The sequence below is a fragment of the Mesoplodon mirus genome, assembly GCF_964341445.2.
Source record: "Mesoplodon mirus genome assembly, chromosome: 14".
Taxonomy (NCBI): domain Eukaryota; kingdom Metazoa; phylum Chordata; class Mammalia; order Artiodactyla; family Ziphiidae; genus Mesoplodon; species Mesoplodon mirus.
In genome coordinates, this window is record NC_138990.1 from 19,476,492 (window position 1) to 19,498,837 (window position 22,346).

The 22,346-nt window shown below is 46.9% G+C and overlaps 1 protein-coding gene across 50 annotated transcripts in view; it reads left to right on the forward strand.

Moving 5' to 3' along the window:
• MAP4K4 (mitogen-activated protein kinase kinase kinase kinase 4) overlaps positions 1-22,346 on the forward strand; it is a 179,126-nt gene that overhangs the window by 75,495 nt on the left and 81,285 nt on the right. For all 50 annotated transcript variants that reach the window (XM_082642878.1, XM_082642889.1, XM_082642911.1 and 47 more), the window contains one exon: positions 7,796-7,852. In XM_082642878.1, coding sequence (XP_082499004.1) covers positions 7,796-7,852 — 57 coding nt within the window. The remainder of the gene's footprint in view (positions 1-7,795; positions 7,853-22,346) is intronic.

Genomic DNA, 22,346 nt, shown 5'->3' on the forward strand with positions numbered 1-22,346 from the left:
TCATGAGTGGGGTCTGTGGTCTTGGGATTTATCGTGCAGAACCAGATAAGCTGGTCTTTGCCTTTGGGGTGGATGGACGTGGAACCTTAGAAAGTGGTCAGTGCATCGCCTGGTGCTGAGCTCATGCTGTCCCTCACATGGTCAGGCCGGTTTCATGTTTGCCCTTTAAAACAAGGACATAAAAGGGGGAATTATAATTGGAATTAAAACATTTTTTAAAAGACTTTTGTAAAGAGCAGTTTTAGGTTCACAGCAAAATTGAGAGGAAGGTACAGAGATTTCCTATACAGCCCTGTTCCCATATTTGCTTAACCCTCCCCCATTATTAGCACCCCTCCCCCCCAATGGTACAGGTGTTAAAACTGATGAACCTGCATTGACACATCATAATCATTCGCTTTACATTGGAGTTCACTCTTGGTGTTGTACATTCTGTGAGTTTGGACAATATATGATGACATAAATCCATCATTATAGTATTGTAGGGAGCATTTTCACTGCCCTAAAAATCTTTTGTGGTCTGTCATCTCCCTTGCCCACTGGATTTTTTTTTTTTTTTTTAATCGCTGTACGCGGGCCTCTCACTGTCGCGGCCTCTCTTGTTGCGGAGCACAGGCTCCAGACGCGCAGCCTCAGTAGTTGTGGCTCACGGGCCTAGCCGCTCCGCGGCATGTGGGATCTTCCCGGACCGGGGCACGAACCCGTGTCCCCGCATCGGCAGGCAGATTCTTAACCACTGCGCCACCAGGGAAGCCCTGGAATTTTTAAGTTAAACTGTCAGTGATGTGAGTGAGACATCTGGGGAGAGAACTGACAGGCCAGGTTTGGCTGAACCACTAAATGGTCCCCTTTTAGCTCTCTGGGTTTACTTTCTCATCTGTAAAACCAACCATTTTGATGAACTAGGCTTGCCTGTTCTTTGAGCTTTTGGACATTTCAGAACATAGTTATATGTTTTTGTGACACACACAATTGACATTTGTTGGAACATGTTTGCTACGAGTCTGACCTTCTCACACCAAAACCTCAGCTAAGACAGTGAGTGCATATCTTTTTTTTTTTTTTGCGGTACGCGGGCCTCTCACTCTGTGGCCTCTCCTGTTGCGGAGCACAGGCTCTGGACGCGCAGGCTCAGCAGCCATGGCTCACGGGCCCAGCCGCTCCACGGCATGTGGGATCCTCCCAGACCGGGGCACGAACCCGTGTCCCCTGCATCGGCAGGCGGACTCTCAACCACTGCGCCACCAGGGAAGCCTGTGCATATCTTTTTTTTTTTAAATTTATTTATTTATTTTTGGCTGTGTTGGGTCTTCGTTTCCGTGCGAGGGCTTTCTCTAGTTGTGGCAAGTGGGGGCCACTCTTCATCGCAGTGCGCGGGCCTCTCACTGTTGCGGCCCCTCTTGTTGCGGAGCACAGGCTCCGGACGCGCAGGCTCAGCAGTTGTGGCTCACGGGCCCAGTTGCTCCGCGGCATGTGGGATCTTCCCAGACCAGGGCTCGAACCCGTGTCCCCTGCATCGGCAGGCAGATTCTCAACCACTGCGCCACCAGGGAAGCCCAGCCTGTGCATATCTTGATGGTAACAAATACTATGTAGTCCAGAAAGGATATGAGAACTTGAATTTGGGCTTTCTCATCATATAAGCGCGGAGAAGTGATTTGCAAACTTTGGAATACATAAGAATCACTAGAGATGGGATTAAAAAGTCATGGATTCCTGCACTCTACTTACAGAAGTCTCACGTTTGGGTCTGAATCACAGGGTTCCCCCCTTCCCCTAGCGTGGCGACGCCTGCACACGTGTCCCTTTCTGGGATTTGGTAAGGATGCGTTCCAGTTCAGATCTCAGGGGGTCCAGCTCCTGCCCCCTGAAATATCTGGGGCTACCAGGCAGTCCTTGCAGACCCCCTGCAGCCCTCACAGTGATGTCTTTCTGACTCTACCTTTTTTTTTTTTTTTTTTTTTTTTAGTATTTATTTATTTGGCTGCGCCTGGTCTTAGTTGTGGCATGCAGGATCTTTACTTGCGGCATGTGGGATCTAGTTCCCTGACCAGGGATTGAACCCGGGCCCCCTGCATTGGGAGCGTGGAGTTTTAGCCACTGGACCACCAGGGAAGTCCCTGACTCTACCTTTAAAGGCACTTCGTGTCACCCAGAGCCCTTGGCTTCACCCTGTCCTGTTTCCTGAGTGTTGCTGCTACAGAGTAGTGGTTTTTTCTGTCACCATGTACTGCTCCTTCTCGTGGACGGTTTTGCAGCCTTCAGCCACCAGCTCCCTGAGGCAGGGGTGGTGGGCTGTCTCTTCACCGTGCAGGGCGTGTCCTGGCCACTGGTGAAGTGCAGCCAGCCCTCTGCTTACTGAGGCTGGCGTTGATGGGCTTTGCTCTTAAGCAAATAGAAAGCCAATTTCAGGCAGCTAATCTGAAAAGTTTTCTTTCAGATTAAACTCAGCAGAAAGCAAAAGCATTCTGATCTCCAATACTGTACTCACATACCTTCAGATTCCCAAGAGAATTCCTTCGGGATGTTCTTTCATTGACTTTTGCTGATTTCTCATGAGCGAGAAAGGCCAGGGATTGAAAAGCAGTTTTTATTATTGGCTACTGCATTGCCATGTTTGATTATAATCACTTAAGGTACTTAAGCTGTAGAACACTAGCCTTGGCATCCCCTCTGGAAGTTGGTTCAATAGGATACTTGCGGTCCTTTCTCTCTGAAGGTCCACAGCCTGGTGTAGGGAACAGGTCTGCGTGTGAGTCCTGAGCCGGTTAACTTAATCCTCTCCAAGCCTCACTTTTTCCATCTGTAAAATGGGGATAACGGTACCCATGCTGGGTTGTGTGAGGAGTAAAGGATAACACACACAAAGCTCTTTGTTCACTAAATGTCCCAAGAGTGGGGACATCCTGGTGCCCCGTGTCCTGTCCTCACGGCCTGTCTCCAGGTGTCCTTGCTGGAGTTCAGGCTGTGGGTGCACACACACAAGTTCAGGCTTGTGGAGGCAAGAAGATACCTGTCATCCCTAAGGTGTGTTTCCCTGCTGCTCATAGTGTCACAGACTCAAGAGATCCCCTTCCCTGACTTTGCTGCCTGAGTTTCCTCTTGTGGATGAGACCCCGGAATGTTTCCTCCCAGTGAGCATACTGGGTTTTTTTCGGTCCAGCAAAGTGCTTGCAACATAACAGTTATTCAATAAATATTTGTGGAACAGAGGAAGTTCCAAGAACTGTAGTAAGAACAGATGAATCATGATCCCTGACCAGAAAAAATGAAATTAATATTTGCAAACCAATTAGACACCATGATAATTGAGAACTGCTGGGTCTGATTTTCAGTTACCCTAACCTAGACTTTTATGCACTACAAAATATCAAAAATAGTTTTTCTTTCAGGGCCAATATTAGGCATATTTTAAGTTTTAGGGGCAGTAAGAATGTGCCACTGAACTCTTCTTCGCAAAAGATTTCTCCCTTCTCAGTTGTTTTCTGGAAAAAAAAATTTTTAAGGAGTTCACAATTTCAGTCACAGAGATAAAGGGCTTAAGTGCTTTGTCTTGCTAATTGGAAGAGTTAAGATAAAAAAGGTTTACTAGTTCGTTTCTTGTTTCTCTGGGTCAGGGATAGGAGGACTCTGGATGCCTAAAGGAAGTAACATAAATATCACTGAAATAATGCAAGAGTACAGAAAGGGTACATTAAGTTTTAGACTTCTTGCTTCTGCGTGAAAACGTAAACATAGAAGTTGTGTTCAGTCATTTCACACAATCACGAGCACCATCCCAGCGAGCATACTTACCCCAAGCATACTTGGGGTTCTAGGTAAAGATTATGCAGCGTGAGGTAGCTTCCTAGTACTTGGCGATAGTGGAAAATTAGGAAGATAGGAACCTCACCATCTCTCTTGGGATTTAAAAGCTTCCCTTGAATGCTGTTCCTTCTGCCGTTGGCTCCTCTCTGTGGCTTGCAGACAGACTTCATTAGAGGCAGACAGACAGGCTGCCACAGTGCCCGCATCTTTTTTTATTTTTTTGCAGTACGTGGGCCTCTCTCTGTTGTGGCCTGTCCGGAGCACAGGCTCCGGACACGCAGGCTCAGCGGCCATGGCTCACGGGCCCAGCCGCTCCGCGGCATGTGGGATGGCACGAACCTGTGTCCCCTGCATCGGCAGGCGGACTCTCAACCACTGCGCCACCAGGGAAGCCCCAGTGCCCGCATCTTAAAACCATGTGGTGGTGTGTGTTTTCCTTTCTTTTCCTTCTTGGAACTTGTGTCATAAATGCAATACGTATTTGCAAATGCAAGGTGGCAATTTCGACTCAGAAACGTGCAGGAGAGTTGACAATTAGGGCATTTTCCTCAGCTTGGACGCCTGCTGAGGGTAGTTTGAGTTTTCCTTTTAAAAAGAGAAATATGCATTTTCCTCATTTAAAGACCAGATAGGAATCAGGTGCCACGAAGTTTGTTCCTTTGCACATGATCACACACATATTAACACTCGGTGCATTCGGCTGGAGCTTTCCTCCTCAGGCTATTTTGTTGGCCCTTTTGGTTCCTTGACACAAAGATGGCCCAACTCAGCGCATAGGTTATGACTTCTGTTAGTTTCACATTTGGAGGTTTTGTTTTTTTTCTTCTTCTTTAAAAAAAAAACAGTTAGAGAAGTACATTATTTTAGCACCCCACTGTATTGGCCAGCCTTTTGAAAATAGAAATGGGCCGCCACTGACTGGGTTTGAGATGGTTGCAGGTGGAGCTAGGGAGCAGGGTCAGGGACTCGGCATGGCTCTCCGGTCGTGGGGAGAGGAAGGCCGTCCCCTGGGTGCCGGGGGTGATGCCTGGGTGGTGACGCCGTGCGCTTTATTTATAGCCTGCCTTATTCTAGAAGGGGCTTTAGGTGCCTTAGCACACTGGATCCCACAGGGACCTTAGGAAGCTTGTAGAAGTTAAGCAGCTTTTCCAAGGAAATTACAGCAGTTGAGGTGGCGGAGGAATGAGAGTCCAAGGCCGCCCATCCCAGATTCGTTTCTTCCAGCATGTTGTCTTGATTCTTGGGAGGGAAGGAGAATTCTTGGTTTCCTGATTTAAATTTCAACTCAAATGGCCCTAATTCTGAAAGGCCTGGTGTGTGTTAGTGAAGGCTACTGCCTTTGCGTGGGCTGTCCTTCAACACAGAAATGATGACTTGTTGTTAGATCCTAATTCCAACCTCCCTCAGTGAGGGAGTCTCAGTCTACGTGTGAACAAATAGAGTGAACCCACGACCCTCAGCTTTCACACCAGCATCACACTGCTGAGGCTGAAAGGATACACGGTGGCTTTGTGTTCAGGCGTTGAGGGAGAAAAGGAAGATGCCTCTAATTTAGAAACATCCGGGGAGGGTTTTCTGTCGGCCTGTGGGTTTCCTGAGGGTCAGGTGCTCAGAAGGCCCTCCATCCTCCCCGTCTCACCGGCACATTTCTGTCTCACCACCTGCCCTCTTGAAAAGCGGGGAAGCTGGACAACTCTCTGGACATTCCCTCTCATCGCTTGGTTCCCTCCGCGAGAAGTCTGCTGCGGTAATTTGGACACAACCCCACTGCAGGAAGAGTAACGGGCATTTGTTTTCAGATGTGAGGGCTGACCAGGGGTGAAGGAGCTGGTCTTCGTGTCCCTTACGTGGAAAGGCCTGAAGGGTTACTTTGTCCTCTTAAGTTCTCCTCTTCTTGGATTCTCGGAAGCTATACCTTGGCTTCAGGACTGTGTTGCCTGTCATAGTCACCTGGTTGCTTGAGTCTGTGCTAATAAATCCATCTCCTGTCATCGATGGAGGGAAACAAGGTACAGCCGTATTTTATCACCAGGATTGCACTTGACCCTGTGCCACGTGCTGTCCTTTGCCCCTCGGTTGTTCTTACCGACACCCCTGTGACGTGGACAGTGCTGTCACCCCACCGACGGGGGACGAAGGTCCCCGAGTGGAGGAGATGCCGGGTGGGCACAGCCGTGGTTCCCGAGCCGGGCCGGGAGCTCTGTCCTGCAGCTGCAGAGGGTCATCGGCTCCGTGTCTGTGTGAGCACAGCTGTGGGTACCACACTCAGGAGGGTGAGCTTCCAGAGCCTGGAACCCACGGGTGGAAACTTGAAACGAGCGAGTCAGAGGTGGACACGTCCACGGACGCTGCCTGTTAGAGACGGACAGGGAGTAAGTAAACCGTGGCCGTTCGAGTTGGACACGTGGGCCCAGGTGCCGTGAGCAGATGGCTATTTCCTGACACAGGGTTGGCCTCGCCCCCGCTGTCTCCATGGTGGGGCTGTTCCCCGTGCCAGATGGCCCCTCGGGCCACGTCATGTGCTGAGTGGGGACCGACAGACAGGGTGACGTTCCTTTCAGGATTGAGAGTCACCCAGCTGTGAACAGAGCCGTGGTGCAGGCTGTGCCCTGGGCTCTGGGGATGCAGGGGAGTGTGATGTGGGCACGAGGGCCAGTGGGCCTGGGGAGGCTGGGTGTCTGGAAGGGCATTTGGGGACTGGCATTGGGATTCCTGGGACTGGCCCGCGTGGGACCCCGCACCGCCCGCTGCAGAGGCAGATCTTCAGATGTCTGACTGTGGATGACAGGATGGGGCCACCTTTCTGAGCCCGAGGACGGGGGCTCTGCAGGTGGGCGATGCTGGAACGAGGTTCCAGGCCTGTGGGCTTTGTTTGTCCTGCTTTCCCCTGTCTAGGCTGTCGCCCAACCCTGCTTGGTGAGCTCCTGGGCCGGCGCTGGACCCCATCCCGCTGTGACCGCAGAGAGTTGAGAGAGAGTTGTAATTCAGTGTCATTTTCGTGGAACTGTTTTGTCCAAGTTGTAATTTGAGTCCCTGCCCAAGCTCTCCAGAATAAGTGGAGAGCTTTTCTCAGGTTTCAGGTTCTAAAGTTCACAGCTCTTCCCATCACGAGGCCACAAGCGAGGCCGGCTCTTGGACACTGTGGGGACGTGCCTTCTGTTTCACGTTTGCGGCAGCAGGAGCATGTTCCACAAAGCCCTTAAGGAGCCGGTGCTCATGACGGCAGGGTAGCTCTTTGTTGCTCTCCTGAGAGGTGCCCAGCAGAGCGTTGCAAGATGGGTAGGGATTAAGTCCCTCGCTTCTCGTCTGGGGGAGGGGACAGGAGAGCTGCGTCAAGCTTGTTGGAAATGCTCGTGATATAAATGGATAACAGACGTTTAGGTTCTAGACTGGGAATTACGACGCATCTGTAAGACCGTGCTCTCTCTGTGCCCCCCATCTCTTTGTGTACCCCCTTTATTCCGAGTAGTTACGCTCCAGCCTCCCTGCATTGGGATCACAGGAAAGCTTCGAAGAAGACTCTCAGTATAACTCTTGTAAAATCAAGTAATGGGTATTGGGGGTATATAAGTGGAAAATGACTGTTACACATTTTTGACAATAAATAATATCCAGACTTTTTTGGTCATTTCCTTCATGTGAAATGTTGAGAAGGGAAGGCTGATCAACCTGATGTATGGAAGAAAACATTATTTAAGTTGTTCAGATTGAGAAGTAATGATACATAAATGAAGCCCGGGAAAGAAAGAGGGAATTGATTCTTTATCAAAACTCCTTTGTTCTACTAATTCTTTGGTTTATTACGTGTGGTTCACGAGTCTAACAAACCAGCAGAACCATACTGTTCTATTGGAGAGCATAGGACTCTTTCATCATCACTTTTGGGGAAAAAGTACAGAAGAGGTGACTTGCCGAAACTTCAGCCATTCTGTACTAATGACTGTGCAGAACAGCCGTGCCCATTCTCTTTCTTTTTTCTGTTTTTCAGGGTCGACATGTTAAAACAGGTCAGCTGGCAGCCATCAAAGTTATGGATGTTACTGAGGTAAGCTTGGGTCACAAGTGTTTTTAAAGAAATCGTTAGATAAAAAACAAGGATCCCCCTGTCTCTCCAGCCCACAATTTAAAAGGAATTGTTGTGTTTGGAGAATCGATCTTAAGCACTTTGCATTCATGTGACACCATGGGTTCAGAAGGGCCAGCAGATGAGCTGGCTGAGGTTGTTGCAGATGGGTCCCAAGTAACTAGGAATCAGTAGCATTTTCTTTAAAAAAAAAAAAAAAAACACACATCTGAGTGATGTCATCCTTGACAATATAATGGACCATAATTGGAAACATCTTCTCTAATGGCAAAGAAAAGATTTGAGAAGGGATCACAGAGGTCACCTGAGTAGGGAGGTTGAGGTTGGTGGGTGGGAAAAGCTTCTCTGGGGTATTAGGGCTACATTTGGGCCATTTCTTTTATTTTTAACATGGGGAAGGAAAACAGATACAGCCAAGTTCCCAGAGGTTTGAAAACAGAAACATCTGCTAGAATGCTGAGCAGATTGTTGGCAAAATTTAGTAGCAAAAAATAGTCTTTGAAATGGTCACATGAGGATTTACTGTGTAGCTTTAGATGGGAAAGAGGAGAAATTAACTCTAATGAAAGGTAAGTGTGTGTGAGCCCGCGTGTGTGCGTGTACGTGTACTCATGAGGCCACATTTAATTAAAAAAAAGCCACGGGTTATAATGAGCCAAGTCCATCTTACTTTAAATTATTTTCATCTGAAACTTTATCCGCCCACGATTGCTTCTAACTTGCCTAATTATGAATAAGATTTACATCGTATATCACAGATTCTAGAGTGAGTTGACCAGAAACCGTGAGGATTCGGGATGCCTTTAAATCAAGCCCCAGTCTCCTAAGCCTGGGGTCCATTGTGGGCGAAAATGGCTAAACTGGTCTCAGGTGTGCCGTTGATCACCTCGAGGGGCTCCTTCTCCACCCTCTTCTCCCCTCGGTCTCTAGTAACACGCTCATCGCCAGCATGCATATTGTTTGAGTAAGAATTAGAAATGTTGTCTCTGGACCACAGGGCAACTGGTAGAACCTTATACAGATATTTGAAGATGTGACATTTTATGCGGTGACTGCTCTCTTTTCTCTGTCATTTTTTAATAATGGAAAAGTACCATTGCTTGGCTGGCCAGAAGATTCTTCTAACCTCCTGGGCAATTCTGTTGCGTTCTAGTGATCCCGTTGGATTCTTTCCAGTTAAATGTTAATTTTAAGATTACAGAGCAGTGAAGGAGCCGCCAGTTCTGACTTCCTGTGATTTAAATACCACAGCCGGTTATTGATGAAGTGCCCTGTGCGTGGACCGATCGGGGCCCTTCCCACCGGGCCTCTGTTCACGCTTCCGTGCAGGTGGCTGGTGGTGTAGCTGGAGCCTGCGTTGTCTGACAGTTATCCGCACCCTCCTGACTCGGTTACTGCCAGACTTGGGGTACCATTTTAAACGTCATCTTTGGGAATTCTATGACGCATTTGCCAGCCCTGAGAGTTGAGGTTCTTTCCTGGCTTCAGCCCATGCTGCCCTGGCTAACACGCTGCTGACATCTCCAAGGGCATCGAAGTGAGCTTGTCAGCTCTGTGGATGTCCTGTGCAATGTATGATCATTGCTTAAAAAAAAAGTATGCAATATAGGAAAGTAAGAAGGCACGTTGACTCCTCATTCTTCTCCCAGCTAGAGTCATCACTCTTGGTGCCCTGGTGCGTTTCCTCACCATCATCTCTCTGTGAGCACGGCTGTAAAACACGTACCCGTGTGCGTAATAGACACTTCTGGTGAGCTGCATACAGGAGGTGTTTCCTTGCCTGAAAAAAGTCAGGCAGTGTTGGACAAGTGCATTTTCAAGATTCCTTTAAAAATAATTATGCAGAACCCCTGTGTTCAGGTAAAATGAAAACCAGACGGTGAGTCTTCAGAACAAAATACAAACCCAATCAACCATTTACTGTGTTGGCCTCTCAGTACTGTTTCTTGTGTGCTGTTTTCATGCAGTGACCTCTCTACAGAGTGACCTTGGTGCTGTAGCTTGGGGCACACTCAGCGCCCCGAGCAAGTGTGATTGCGGGTGGAGAGCTTGTGCAGCTGGGCCCCTGGAGAGCAGGCCTCCCACCCTCCACATCAAGGGCCTGCTTCTCGGCTCTTCTTGCAAAGCTGAGGGCATTGGCCGGGGTGGGAACTGGGAGCAGGCTGGCAGGAGGGAGAATTTGCAGCTGATGTTTCTTGTTGCAGCTCCAGCAGGAGGGGCTGTTGTAGAGGGTTCTGTGGCTGAGAGTGGGGTCCTGCGTGGTTTCAGACTCGACTCAGTTTCATCTCAGGAGCAAAAAGGTGTGGATGCTTAGCCTTAGGAAGCATCACAGACTCGTCCTGCTGGTTGAGCCTATTCTCTAGGTGAAATTGAGAGGCAGTTACCAGGCTACTGGTTACTCCTCAGGTTCCGAAGGCCAGAGGAGAGCAGGTGTGGGGAGGGAGGAGGCCCGGCTGCTCTGCCCCCAGCTGTCAGCAGCCCTGAATAAACGCACTCCAGGCCGGCTGCCCCGAGTCCAGGTCACCTGCTGCGCTTGATGATGTGACCCTGGAAAACAAAGCAGACCGAAAATTCACATTTCACCTTGGGCTGAGGTGCCGGGGGCTGTCTGGGTAACTGAGGGGTCTGGAAAGGAGGCATTTATTTGCTCGAGATGGACAAATGTCTTTATGTTTCTTCTTGGGCTTGAACTATTTTAAGAATCGATTTTCTTTAGGATTTTGAAGGGTTCTTTTAAAAGAAAGCGTGTCACTTATCTGATTGGTGGTGGGAAGGATCGAAGGACGTGTTCAAACTGGACAAGACCACAGGACATGAGATCTATAATGTGTTGTTTTTGTTTTTTAGATAATTATAGATTCACAAGAATTTGCAGGAAAGTATACAGGGAAGCTCCTTGTACCCTGCACCCAGTTTCCCCCAGGGGTAACATCTTGTGTAACTATAATACAGTGTCACAACTGAAGTCCTGCACGAAACAAAGCCAGCTAAGGATTTGACCAGGACTCCAGTGTTTGTTAGATTATAGCAAATATGTCTGCCTGCATGGCTTAGAACCAAGGCAGTCACGGAGAGTCGGCACTGATACAGTCCACAGAGCTTATTCAGATTTCCCCAGTTTGCTGTGTGCGTGTATGTGTGTGGTGTGATGCGTTTTGAGGGATACTTGAGTTGGTTGTTTGAATTCTTGATAACCCCTTCATTTCAATCTTTGTGTCTCAATGTCAGACTTGTATTATTCCCATCTTGCTTAAGGGACTGAGAGTTTGTTTCTTGCAGTTGGGGTATCACATTGTTTCTATTTAACACTCTGGAAGGTAAAAAAAAATAAATAAAATGAATTATCTAGATCAGTAATTCTCAACTCGAGGTCCATAAACTCTTTAGGATTTGTTTCTGAGAATTGAATTTTGTGTTTTCATTTTAATAATTCCCACCCAACTTTTTATTAAGAAAGTGTTCATAATTACAGAACTGTTCAGAAAACGAACATTCTCTACCCTTCGCTAGATTCAACAACTGAACATTTCATTTGTGTGTGTGGTACACGCGTATTGTTGTGATACCAAGATGCTTCACTTGTAAATACTTGAGCACACTTCTCTTAAAATACAGTCATAATCATAATACCACCTGAGAGGATGAGTGATTTCAGATTGTCACCTAATGTTGTCAATTTCAATATCCTCAGTTGTGGCGAGAAAGGTTTTCTAACCATTTTTTCCCAGTCATAGTCCGGTGGAGGTTTATGCATTACACTTGGTTATCTTCTCTCTCTTTTTTAAGATCTTTTTTAAAAAATTGAAGCATAGTTAATTTATAGTGTTGTGTTAGTTTTCAGTGAACAGCAAAGTGATTCAGTTATACATACACATACATATATATATATTCCTTTTCAGGTTCTTTTCCATTATAGGTTATTCCAAGATACTGAGTGCAGTTCCCTGTGCTCTGCAGTAGGTCCTTGTTGTATACCTGTTTTATATATAGTAGTGTGTTTATGTCAACCCCCCAAACCTAATTTATCATCCTCCACCCCACCCCCCATCATCCTCTTTGGTAACCATAAGTTTGTTTTCTATGTCTGTGAGTCTGTTTCTGTTTTGTAAAGTTTGTTTAGACTCCACATATGCGTGATATCATATGATATTTGTTTTTCTCTGCCTTACTTCACTCTGTCTCTGTGTCCTTCCACATTGCTGCAAATGGCATTAGTCCATTCTTTTTTATGGCTGAGTAATATTCCATTTTATATATATCCGTCGACTGATAACTGGGTAGAGAGCATGAGGTACATATATATACACGACGGTTCGCTTATCTCTTAAGTCACTTTTGCTCTAGATCAGTTCCTCTGCACCTCCATGTCCCTCCTACTCTTTTTTTTTTTTTTTTTTTTTAAGAGAAATAGACTCTTGGAAGAGCTCAGCCAGTTGTTTGGTAAAATACCCCACATTCTGGATTTGTCTGATAGTTTCCTCATGTTGTGCTTTAACTTGTACCTCCTCCTGTATTTCCTGTAAACTGGAAATTAGGTCGAGGCTTGATTAGACACAGAATAAGAATTTTTTGGCGAGAACACCTCCTTGGTGGCATTGGGCTCTTCCTGTTGCGTGACCTCAGGGAGCGTGTCCATCCTGATGGTCCCAGTGTTGGTGAAGCCAGTGTGACTTCTTGATGGAGGAGGCGACTGCAGAGTTCCCCAGCGTCGAGGGGCGCCCTCGGCTCTGCACTGGGAAGTAATCAGCAGGTGGTGCTGTGTGAATAGTTAGGATTGCAAGGGGGTGGTTTTCAGAGTCCGTCTTCTGGGCTTGTTAGCTTGCATCAGTCTGTAAAGAAGAGTTTCCTTTCTTACCCACTCCCACCCTTTCTTGTCTTCTCTCTTATTCTAGATACTGCTGTAGACATGGGCAGTTTTATCCAGTGTGTTTCCATCAGTTGTAGTTGCCGTTAGTATTATTTAATGAAATCATGCCAGATCTGGCCATGGGAGGGCGCTCTTTCAGGACTGCTTCTGTAGCCCTTTGATAGGACCCCATTAGTTTTTGAGTATTTCCTTGTTTTTTGGCACAAGTAGATATTTGAGGCTCATCTTCCAGAATCTGGATCCCTTCCTCTGAGGAGCCTTAGTTCCTTTCAGTGGGAAATGCATTTAGAAACCAATATCTGGATGCTAAGTGTGCTCGTCTCTGATGAGGTTTTCTGCTTCTAGGCCCTTTTAGTAGATAGAGCTTGGGAATATATTTTTTAAAATCAATTTTTCCTTACTTTTTAAAAATCTTCTGTATTTTATATTTCTTTCTCTTTTCTCCTAGCCTGAAAAACCTTGGTTCCTAATAAAATAATATATATGTTTGCTTTATCCTTTTTTTTTTTTTTTTTTGCAGTACACGGGCTTCTCACTGTTGTGGCCTCTCCCGTTGCGGAGCACAGGCTCCGGACGCACAGGCTCAGGGGCCATGGCTCACGGGCCCAGCCGCTCCGCGGCATGTGGGATCCTCCCAGACCGGGTCACAAACCCGTGTCCCCTGCATCAGCAGGCGGACTCTCAACCACTGCACCACCAGGGAAGCCCTGCTTTATCCTTTGATAAACATAAAATCATTTCAGAATTACAATAACAATGTTATCACTTATCAGTAGGCATGGAGTGAAGTTTTATTTCCCTGAAGCTGTTTTTGTCCTTAGGCTATATCTGTGACAGATTTACAGAGTGCTATATTCAGAAGTTACTTGAAATACTAATTTCTCTGTATGGTTTATCAATTTGATATGTAGCTACTAGCTTCAGTTTCTATTTTAATTCATTTATAGGGTTTCCTTTTTCTCCTGATTTAATTTTTGAATGTGTGAATCATTTACATGTTTCACAAGTCAAAACTATATAAAAAGGCTTATATTTCAAAATATAACTTAAAAAAGCTTAGACTTGATCGTCTGGATGATGGACCACCTTATACCCAAATACTGCCATGCAGTTCCGTGCCCTTATTTGTGTTTGATAATTGCTTTGGGCAAAGGAGGGCTCATCCTCTTGGGGTGATGCAGAGAGAACAGAGGCAGACAATATGGAATGCTTTATGGCAGACGGAGATGAAATGGTGCTCTGTGGGCTGATGTTTCGCTGCAGCCCATCACTGCCCCCAGTCCAGTCTTTGGGCTGGACTGGCCCCATGGTCCTTCCTTCACTAGGCCTTCCTGGCGTAGGATGGGGTCAAAGTGGTAGATTCTCAAAGTGTGGTCTCCCAGCAGGCGCACCTGGGAATTTGTTAGAAACGCAGTGTCTCAGGCTCCATCCCAGACTCCTGCATCAGAAATGCTGGATCGGGGCCCAAAATTCTGGGTTTTAGTAAGCCCACTAGGGGATTCAGAGGCACCCTCAAGTTTGAAAACGCTTGTTTTAATGGACCATAAGGAAAGAAGCCACCCCCTCACACCTGCAAGTTGAAGGATTCCAGCTTAGAGACACTGAGCCTTCGTGCTGAGGAGCACATTGCTAGTTGGATTTCAGGGACTAAAACTCAGATCTCCGATTCTCAACTTACAGAGCCTTTGAAAGTATTAACAATTTTAAATGTCAGGTTCTCAGTCGGCTTATTGATAGAGCTGATATGGTCTGGACCCTAAGGGATGGGCGGTTATTGCCCATCAGATCAGCCAGAGCAGACTGTCTTTTAGTCCTAACAGCTGAAGTGTTGGTGATTGGTGATTGAGGCATATTCCTTGGAGGATGGGAAGATGCTGGGCCTGATGCTCACTGGGGTGCAGGACACTGGTCGGCAGGTTTTGGTGGGTGCCCTCCCTACTCCCGGCACCATGCTCCTAGAGATGGGAGAGTGAGAGCTGTGTAAAGCCTAGCCTCTGCCCGTGGTCAGGCTGGGGAGGCAGGTGCCACAGAAGAAGCGGCCCGACGTAGGGCACGTCTGATGGCTCTGATGGGCTTTGAGTGCCGTCTGAGCTGGGTCCACGGAGGAGGAGGAGACGGGTGCTCGCTCCTGGGGCGTTCATGCTCGGGCAGGAAGGAGCAGACCCCCTTACTGCGGGGATAGAGCAAGGCCCTGTGAGGCCTAACAGCTTTACCGCTGTTCAGCGGGAGGGGCACGACGTACTCCACGTGGTGCTCTTGTCTGGGCAGAAGTGAGAGCGCAAGGAAGTGGGGGAGAGGTCTCTGTGGACTGTGATCCGTCGTCCCTTCCTTCTGGTCCCCAGAGGCCAGTTAGATGCTGCAGGCCTGACAGCTTGCTCCTGGCTCCTGGCCCCCAGCCTCCTGTGGCTCCGGCAGGCTGGCCACGGGGCTGACCCCGTCGTCAGGGGAGCGGTCAATGCATCAGTGTCAGCTGTCAGCTTCAGCAGCAGGCTGTGTGGCCCCTCTTCCAAATACTCTTTCCTTATCTTCTGTTTCTTACCTGCCTTAACGAACTACCTTCTCTCTCTTAGCTGCCGAGAGAGAAATGCTGTACAGGTTTGTGGGATGCTAAATCTTATCTGGCATTTTCTCACCTTCAGTAACTTCTAACTTAATTTGAATGATCTTGTTACGAGATTTCAGCTTCCTAATTTGAATTGTCTTCCTTCCTCAGCCTTCCTATAGTTAAAGGTCACAAGTTGCACCTCTTTATTGTTATTGTAATATTGGTATAAGGCAAGTCCTTGAAGAAAAGTTCTTAAAGTTAATTAGAAATTGATTAAGCTTTGATTTATTATAATTAAAAAATAGGGCAGTAATTTTGAGAACCAGTAGTCCCACTGTGTCCACACCGATCACACCCTTATTTTCACAGTCACCTCCCTAAGAAGACTTCTAAGATTTTTTTTTCCTAATCACCCCAATGAAAATTTACAGTCTGCACACATCTGCTCATGTACTGTACGTGTATCTTTATACATAAAAGTGGTAGGTTTTTTCCTACACCTCTTAGAACCACTTTTCATCCCCTTAGAGGGCGATGTCACCCCATTGAGAACACCTGGTGTAGAGCAAATGCGCATGGACAAAAGAGCTAGGGTGCGTTTTGTACTATTTCTAATACTTCCTTCTTAAAAAAGTTCACTAGATACTAGAATTCATCTTCAGTGATAAAGTGTAGAGTGGATGAAGTGAACTGATAGTTTGTAAGGACTTGTGCCAGGCGTTGCATTGGGTGTGGTACAGGCTCGGCTGGAATTCATGGATGTCCTTCTCCGCTGCGTCTACAACAGATGGAAGAACAGAAGTGGGACCTGGGCCACAAGAACAGACTGACTGTAAAGCCTACTCCTCTTCTTTTTTTAATTTTACATTTAAATTTTCTTGAAGTATTGATTTACAATGTTGTGTTAATTTCTGCTGTACAGCAAAGTGACTCAGTTATACATATATACATTGTTTTTCACATTCTTTTCCATGATGGTTTATTGCAGGATATTGAGTATAGCTCCTTGTGCTCTACAGTGGGACCCTGCTGTTTATCCAGCCTGTTTATACTAGTTTGCATCTGCTAATCCCACACTGCCAGTCCTTCCCTCCCCCAAACTTACTCCTCTTCCACTATCCTTCTTTCTCTAAAAGTAATATGGGGCTTCCCTGGTGGCGCAGTGGTTGAGAGTCCGCCTACCGATGCAGGGGACACGGGTTCGTGCCCCGGTCGGGGAGGATCCCACGTGCCGCAGAGCAGCTGGGCCCGTGAGCCATGGCCGCTGAGCCTGCGCGTCCGGAGCCTGTGCTCCGCAACGGGAGAGGCCACAACAGTGAGAGGCCCGTGTAATGCAAAAAAATAAAAAAATAAAAAATAAAAAAAAATAAAATAAAAGTAATATGAAGTTAACTTAGGGTTAAGCCAAACTGCTCAGCAGATAGGTACCTGTGGATGTGTTCTAAAGATAACTCTGCTGGTGAGGGTATGACAGTGAGATATTGTAAAGGATTAGATTTTTTGTTCTTGTCAAGGATAGAATGTGTTTCTGTTTGGGATTGATTTCTTCTAATTTAAGAATGTAACTGGGAACTTACAAAATATGAAAATTCTCCTGTTCTTGTCTATTTCATAAATAAATAAGTAGAGGAAGGTTAAGACTAGGTGAGCTGTATACTTTATATGTTGTATGTTTTTCACACTGAAAAGCCTTCATTTTATGTACAGATGACAACACGATGTTATGAAGGTGATTGATTGACCTGCCCAGAGTTCCATAGCTCACTGCCAGCATAGCACCCTGATCTTCTTTTCATTGCACTGTGATATCTCCTACTTCACTCTGGGAGCACAGCTCTGTGTCCTGTACTTGGGGTCTAACTAGCACCAGGTAACTAGTCACAATGCCCAGTAAGTTGTAGGTACTCAAATCTTTGATGAATTGAACAGGGTGTTCTGGTTTTGTTGGGCACTTGGAGAAACATGTAATAGTTGTACAGTATTGGTTTCATTGTCCAAGAAAATTACAGTAATGTATTGTTGCAACAGAGAACTCTTGGAGGTATGACCGTGTTTTATAGCATTCTCATTTTTTGTAATAAAAAATATTAAAAATAACTGTAGGTGTCACACATTAATCATAAATAAATAATAGTAAAACCTGCTCTTCGCACTTGAACTACATTCCTCTAGGAAAGAAAATAAAGGAGTCTCTTAAAATTACCAGTGGTTAGAAAGAGTGAGTACATTTCTGGCTTTTGTTTTTAGAATGGTCACTGAACTAATAAAAATGATTTATTTACTTTTCTCCTTTTTCCTGTGAACATAAGTTTGAGGCCTATAAATATTTTTCAAAGTGAATATATAGTTTATGAGCCTCATCGAAAGTCGGCCGCATTTATTTAATAGTCACGTCCTGGCTTTTACTGTAAGACAGTGTTAACACCTTTGGTAGACTGGGGCCTAGAGTTCAGTTTAATAAAGCTTCAGCTTCCTTACCTGTAAAATGGAATAATAATTCCTACTTCACAGGCTTTTGTCAGAATTAAAATTATATAATAGATGTAAAGTGTCTAGCATATAACTTTTACATGGTGAATGACGGTTTCTTTGTTCCCTTCTCATTAAAGATGCTGAAGACGTTTTAACACACACACCTGCCCTCCTGAGCGGCTGTTCTCTGACCTCTCCAGGTGGCCCTCCTCCTCTGTGTCCATCCTCTCTGCAGGCTCCTGCCTCAGGTGGCTTCTTTGTCCCCTGGTGTAGTCACACCGTCTGGTTCTTCGTGACCACTTTTGTCTGGCCCTGTGAGCTGTCTGCTAGGGCTGTTTTAATGGCTACCTGGAGAGCAGTTTCCACATGATGGTTGCATGCTTATGTTAATTCTGTACTGGGTTATAAACTCTGGGGAGCTAACTGTTTTAGGATTCTCATAGCCTTTCCAGGCTTTGGACAGAGCCCATCACATGGGTGGCACTCAGCTTCTGTTTGCTGCTTCTGAAGAATGTCCTGGCAATTTTAAAGGAGAATTTCCAAAGTGTTTTGAGTGTTGGCAAAAAAAAAAATCTATATCTATATCTCTCTCTATGTACACCCTTTATAACAACAGAGACAGCCCTTATTTTAATATGTATGTATTTTTTCTGCTGCTTTGTGGTTTACAAAAAAGAAAGAAAATTAAATCGGAAAAGAAAAATATTACCATCCATTCTTACTGGAAATAAGAAAAAGTACTCATGGTTTTGGTCAGATGCAGTTTGTGTTCATTGGGATTGGAAGGGGCATATGTCAGCCACGGTTTGCGGACTTTTGTTTTCGTGTCTTTAAATGCTGTTCGTGAAGTTGCACTAACTCATTCATTTAAACAATTACTAAACACTTAGTCTTTTTAATGCAGACTCTCCTCAGATGTAGGGTGGAATAGAAAGATTAATTTTGCTCCAGAAGGAGCTGTTCTTAATCTCTTGGTAAAATAAAACTTGCTATGAAAAGGAGCTCTTTGTAATCGTTGATGAGCCCTCCTCTCCAGGCAGATGCAGCTTCCCTGTCACTTCATGAATGGAAGGCATTTTTCTAAGGAAAACAAAGAGTTGAATTTAAAGAAAACAGCAATTTTTGTACAACCTGAATTGCTGTTTTTAAAAATATGGACACTGTACTTTACCAATCCCATCCTCCCTCCCCACTAGCTTTTTTTTTTTTTTTTAATTTGGGGGCTATAAATGCAAAATTTTATTTTAAAATCTTGATACTTCCCTTCTTCCATTCCTAGCAAACTTATTTTAAAAAGTTGTGCATTGGAGGTCTTCAAGACTATCTTCAGGCTTAATGATTCCCTAGAAGGACTCACAGGGCTCCTTCTATGACTGCGCCCTCAGCCGTGATTTACAACCAAGGAAGGACACAAAGCAAAGTCAGCAAAGGGAAGAGGCGCATGGGTTGAGGTCCAAAGGAATCCATGCACAAACTTCCAGGAGTCCTGTCGTGGTAGAGTCAGGTACATAATTCCTCCAGCAGTGAGCTGTCCTAACACGTGTGCAGCACTCTCCACCAGGGAAGCTCCTCAGAGACAGTGCCTGGAGTTTTATTTGGAGCTGGTCATGTAAGCACCCTCTGCCTGGCATGTACCTGAGATTTCAGACTCCCTGCAGGGAAGTAGGTGTTCAGCATAAACCGTATTGTCTGTTCCAACAACGCAGGAACAGGGAGCCACCCTTCTCAATCCAGGGGATGGTGGGAACCCTCCCAAATCCAAGCTCTGGGTGCCAGTGCAGGCTGCGGCTTTGCACACAGGCCTCTGCAGGGGTAGCAGCCTCAGGCCTGGGGGTCAGACTCTTCTCCTGGACCCTGTGCAGCATTTCATTGGATGTCTGGTCTCCTGTGAGTCCCTCATCTTCCCCCGAAGCCTGTTCCACCCACAGCCGTATCCTTTCTCCATCGGGGGGAGAAAGGATATGTCCCCCCTTCTGCTCAGGGCACAGAAGCCCTGGCGTCCTGCGACCGCTGCCTTCCTGTCACGTACCGCTCACCCCGTCTGTTAGGAAATCCCGTCAGTGCTGCCTTCAGACGGTATCCAGTTTGGCTCGAAATCGTCGCGGCCGGTGGTGGCCAGTGGGACGGATGGGCCATGGGTCAGTAACTGTTGACTCCGGATTAGAGGTACAAGAGGGTTTGTAAGCTATTTTTTCTGCTTCTGTATATTTGAAATTCATAAGAAGTTAGCATAGTTTGTGAGTCAGTAAGAAAATCTTAACACATGTGAATCTTGCCTCTGTGTGTGTGTGTGTGTGTGTGTGTGAAGTATGACATGCATACAAAAGAGTACACAAATGACAAATCCAGAACATTTCTGAAAACTGAACTCACCCCACTCACGAATCAGCAATAAACAGAGCGTAGCTGGCAGCCCAGGAGCGCCTGGTGGCCCTTGCGGTCACCACTCCTCCCCCAAGAGTAACCACCCTCCCGACTTCTAACACGATCCATTACATTTGCTGTGTTTGTGGTTGATGTGCATGGAACCATAAGGTACTGCTGTGTCTGCTTCTTTGACTTAACCTTACGTTTGCGGGACCCGTTCACACTGCTGCACGTAGAAAGCGTTTGTTCATTCTCTCCCAAGAGAACAGTCTCCTCCGGGGGGTGTGGAGCTGGCTGAGTAGCCTCGTGCCCTCTTGCATGTAGCAGGTGCTGAACTGAATAGCTACAGAAACAAGCAAATTGACCTGGTGGAGGAAGTTCTCCTTGAACGGATAAGAGATGCTCAGTATAGGGAAAACAGACCTTCGCTTCTTAACTTCTTGTGTTTTGGGCATGATTAAATATTTCTTTTCTGGTTTAATTTTATCTGCTTAACTGCAAGAGTCAAGAGAAAAGTCGGTGTCGCTAACTTCTGACGATCAGGGATAAAGTGTTCTGTGGGAGCTTCTTCCTGCACTCCATCTCCCTTGGCTTTGAGTTTCCTGGCTGTGACAGGTCTTCAACAGAGGGTTCTCACCCAGCACCCTCGGGGAGTCTCCGTGTCACAGCGCTGCGGACTGTTCATCCTCTGTGAGCCGCTGGTCATTTTTCTGCTGACCCTGCGATCTTGGCAGGGGTCCTCCCCTCCCTACTTCAGGGATAGAGGTTTGGGGTGACGTGCAGACGGGGAGATGGACCCTGACAAATGGGATGCCAGCCCATTCCATGGGGGCCAGCCCGAGTTCTTGTCCCCCCTGCCCCGTCCAGTCCCCCGCCCCCTGCCCCAGCCACGGTCCCTCCCAGAACTTCGCAGGAGACCCTCTCAGCGCTTGCTCCCTCTCCTTTCTGATGACAAGGGTGTTTTAAGACAACACACAGCAAAGCCTTTGGTGAGGCATTTTGTTGTAGCCTTAGGGCAGCAGGAACAGTCGTAACTGTTAGGTCGAGGGACTGTGTGGTCATGTGGTGTTTCCTGAGGACGAGTCCCCTTCCGTGGGCCCCTGGGTGACCACTTCTCCTGTGAGTGAGAGAGAGAAGGTGTTTATACCAGGAAAGAGCTGGCACCCTCCTTGTTGTGGTTTCATTTCAAGGAAACATCTAGTCTCCTCTCAATTTGGTTCACTTACTGGAGAGGCTGGATGTGTTTTTGCCTGAGGCTAGAACTAAAGAAGACCCCCTGGTTATTGCTTCTCCTTAAGTAGTTTAGAAAGAAGAAACCAGTTTATTTGGAAAATAACTGCAGAGATGGTTTTGTTCAAAAGGGGGAAGGAAAAGAAGACCCTTGAGAGAGAGGAGGTTAAAATTTGGAATCACGAGGTCCAGCAGCAGTGTCTCTCTGGACCTTTGCGAGAGCAGGGGCCGGACTGGACTCGACTGTCGCGTACGATGCCGTGCTTGCGAACCTGACTGTTTTGTTGATGTGATAAATGTAGACCTGATACTCTGAATGAGGCACGTGGTCCTGACTATTGCCAGAGATGCCAGGCCCATGGACCTGACACTCTGAACGGTGTCCGCGTGCACGTGGCCCTAACTCTTCCTAACGATGAGGGTGGTGTGGGCGATACTGCTCACCCAGTAACAGCGGGTTTTTTTCCCCACTCATTTCCCCTACCTTCTTTTACCTAACACGACACGTCTTTGCGCTGGTCTGAGGAAGTACAGCGACGTGTCCTGCTGTGCCTGTGTAAGTGCTTCATGATGATACCGTGGTTCACATGGGGTGTGTGGTGGCGGGGAGGTTTAGGGTACCTGCCGTTTTCGCTTAGTCCACAGAAAGGGCAGAAGGTGGAACATCAAAGATGCTTCTTCACGGTGACGCCTAACAGAGTGAGTGGTTATTTCTTCAGGATAAGCCCCACGCCTTACCAGTAACCCCAGTCCTAGGTATTTACCTCTATGTTAGTGTTTTCCCCTAGGGGAGGATGGGAAGCAGATGCGCATCGCTCCTTTCTTTGCTGGTCGGGCTGGATATAACCGGACCCGAGTGCTGGACGGTGTGGGTGCGCCGTGCGTGGGGTGGTGGCCTGGAGCTCGTGGAGAGGGCTGGCTGGCACTGTGCACGTACGAGGACTCTGCCTCTTATCTTACCCCACGGTGCCCCT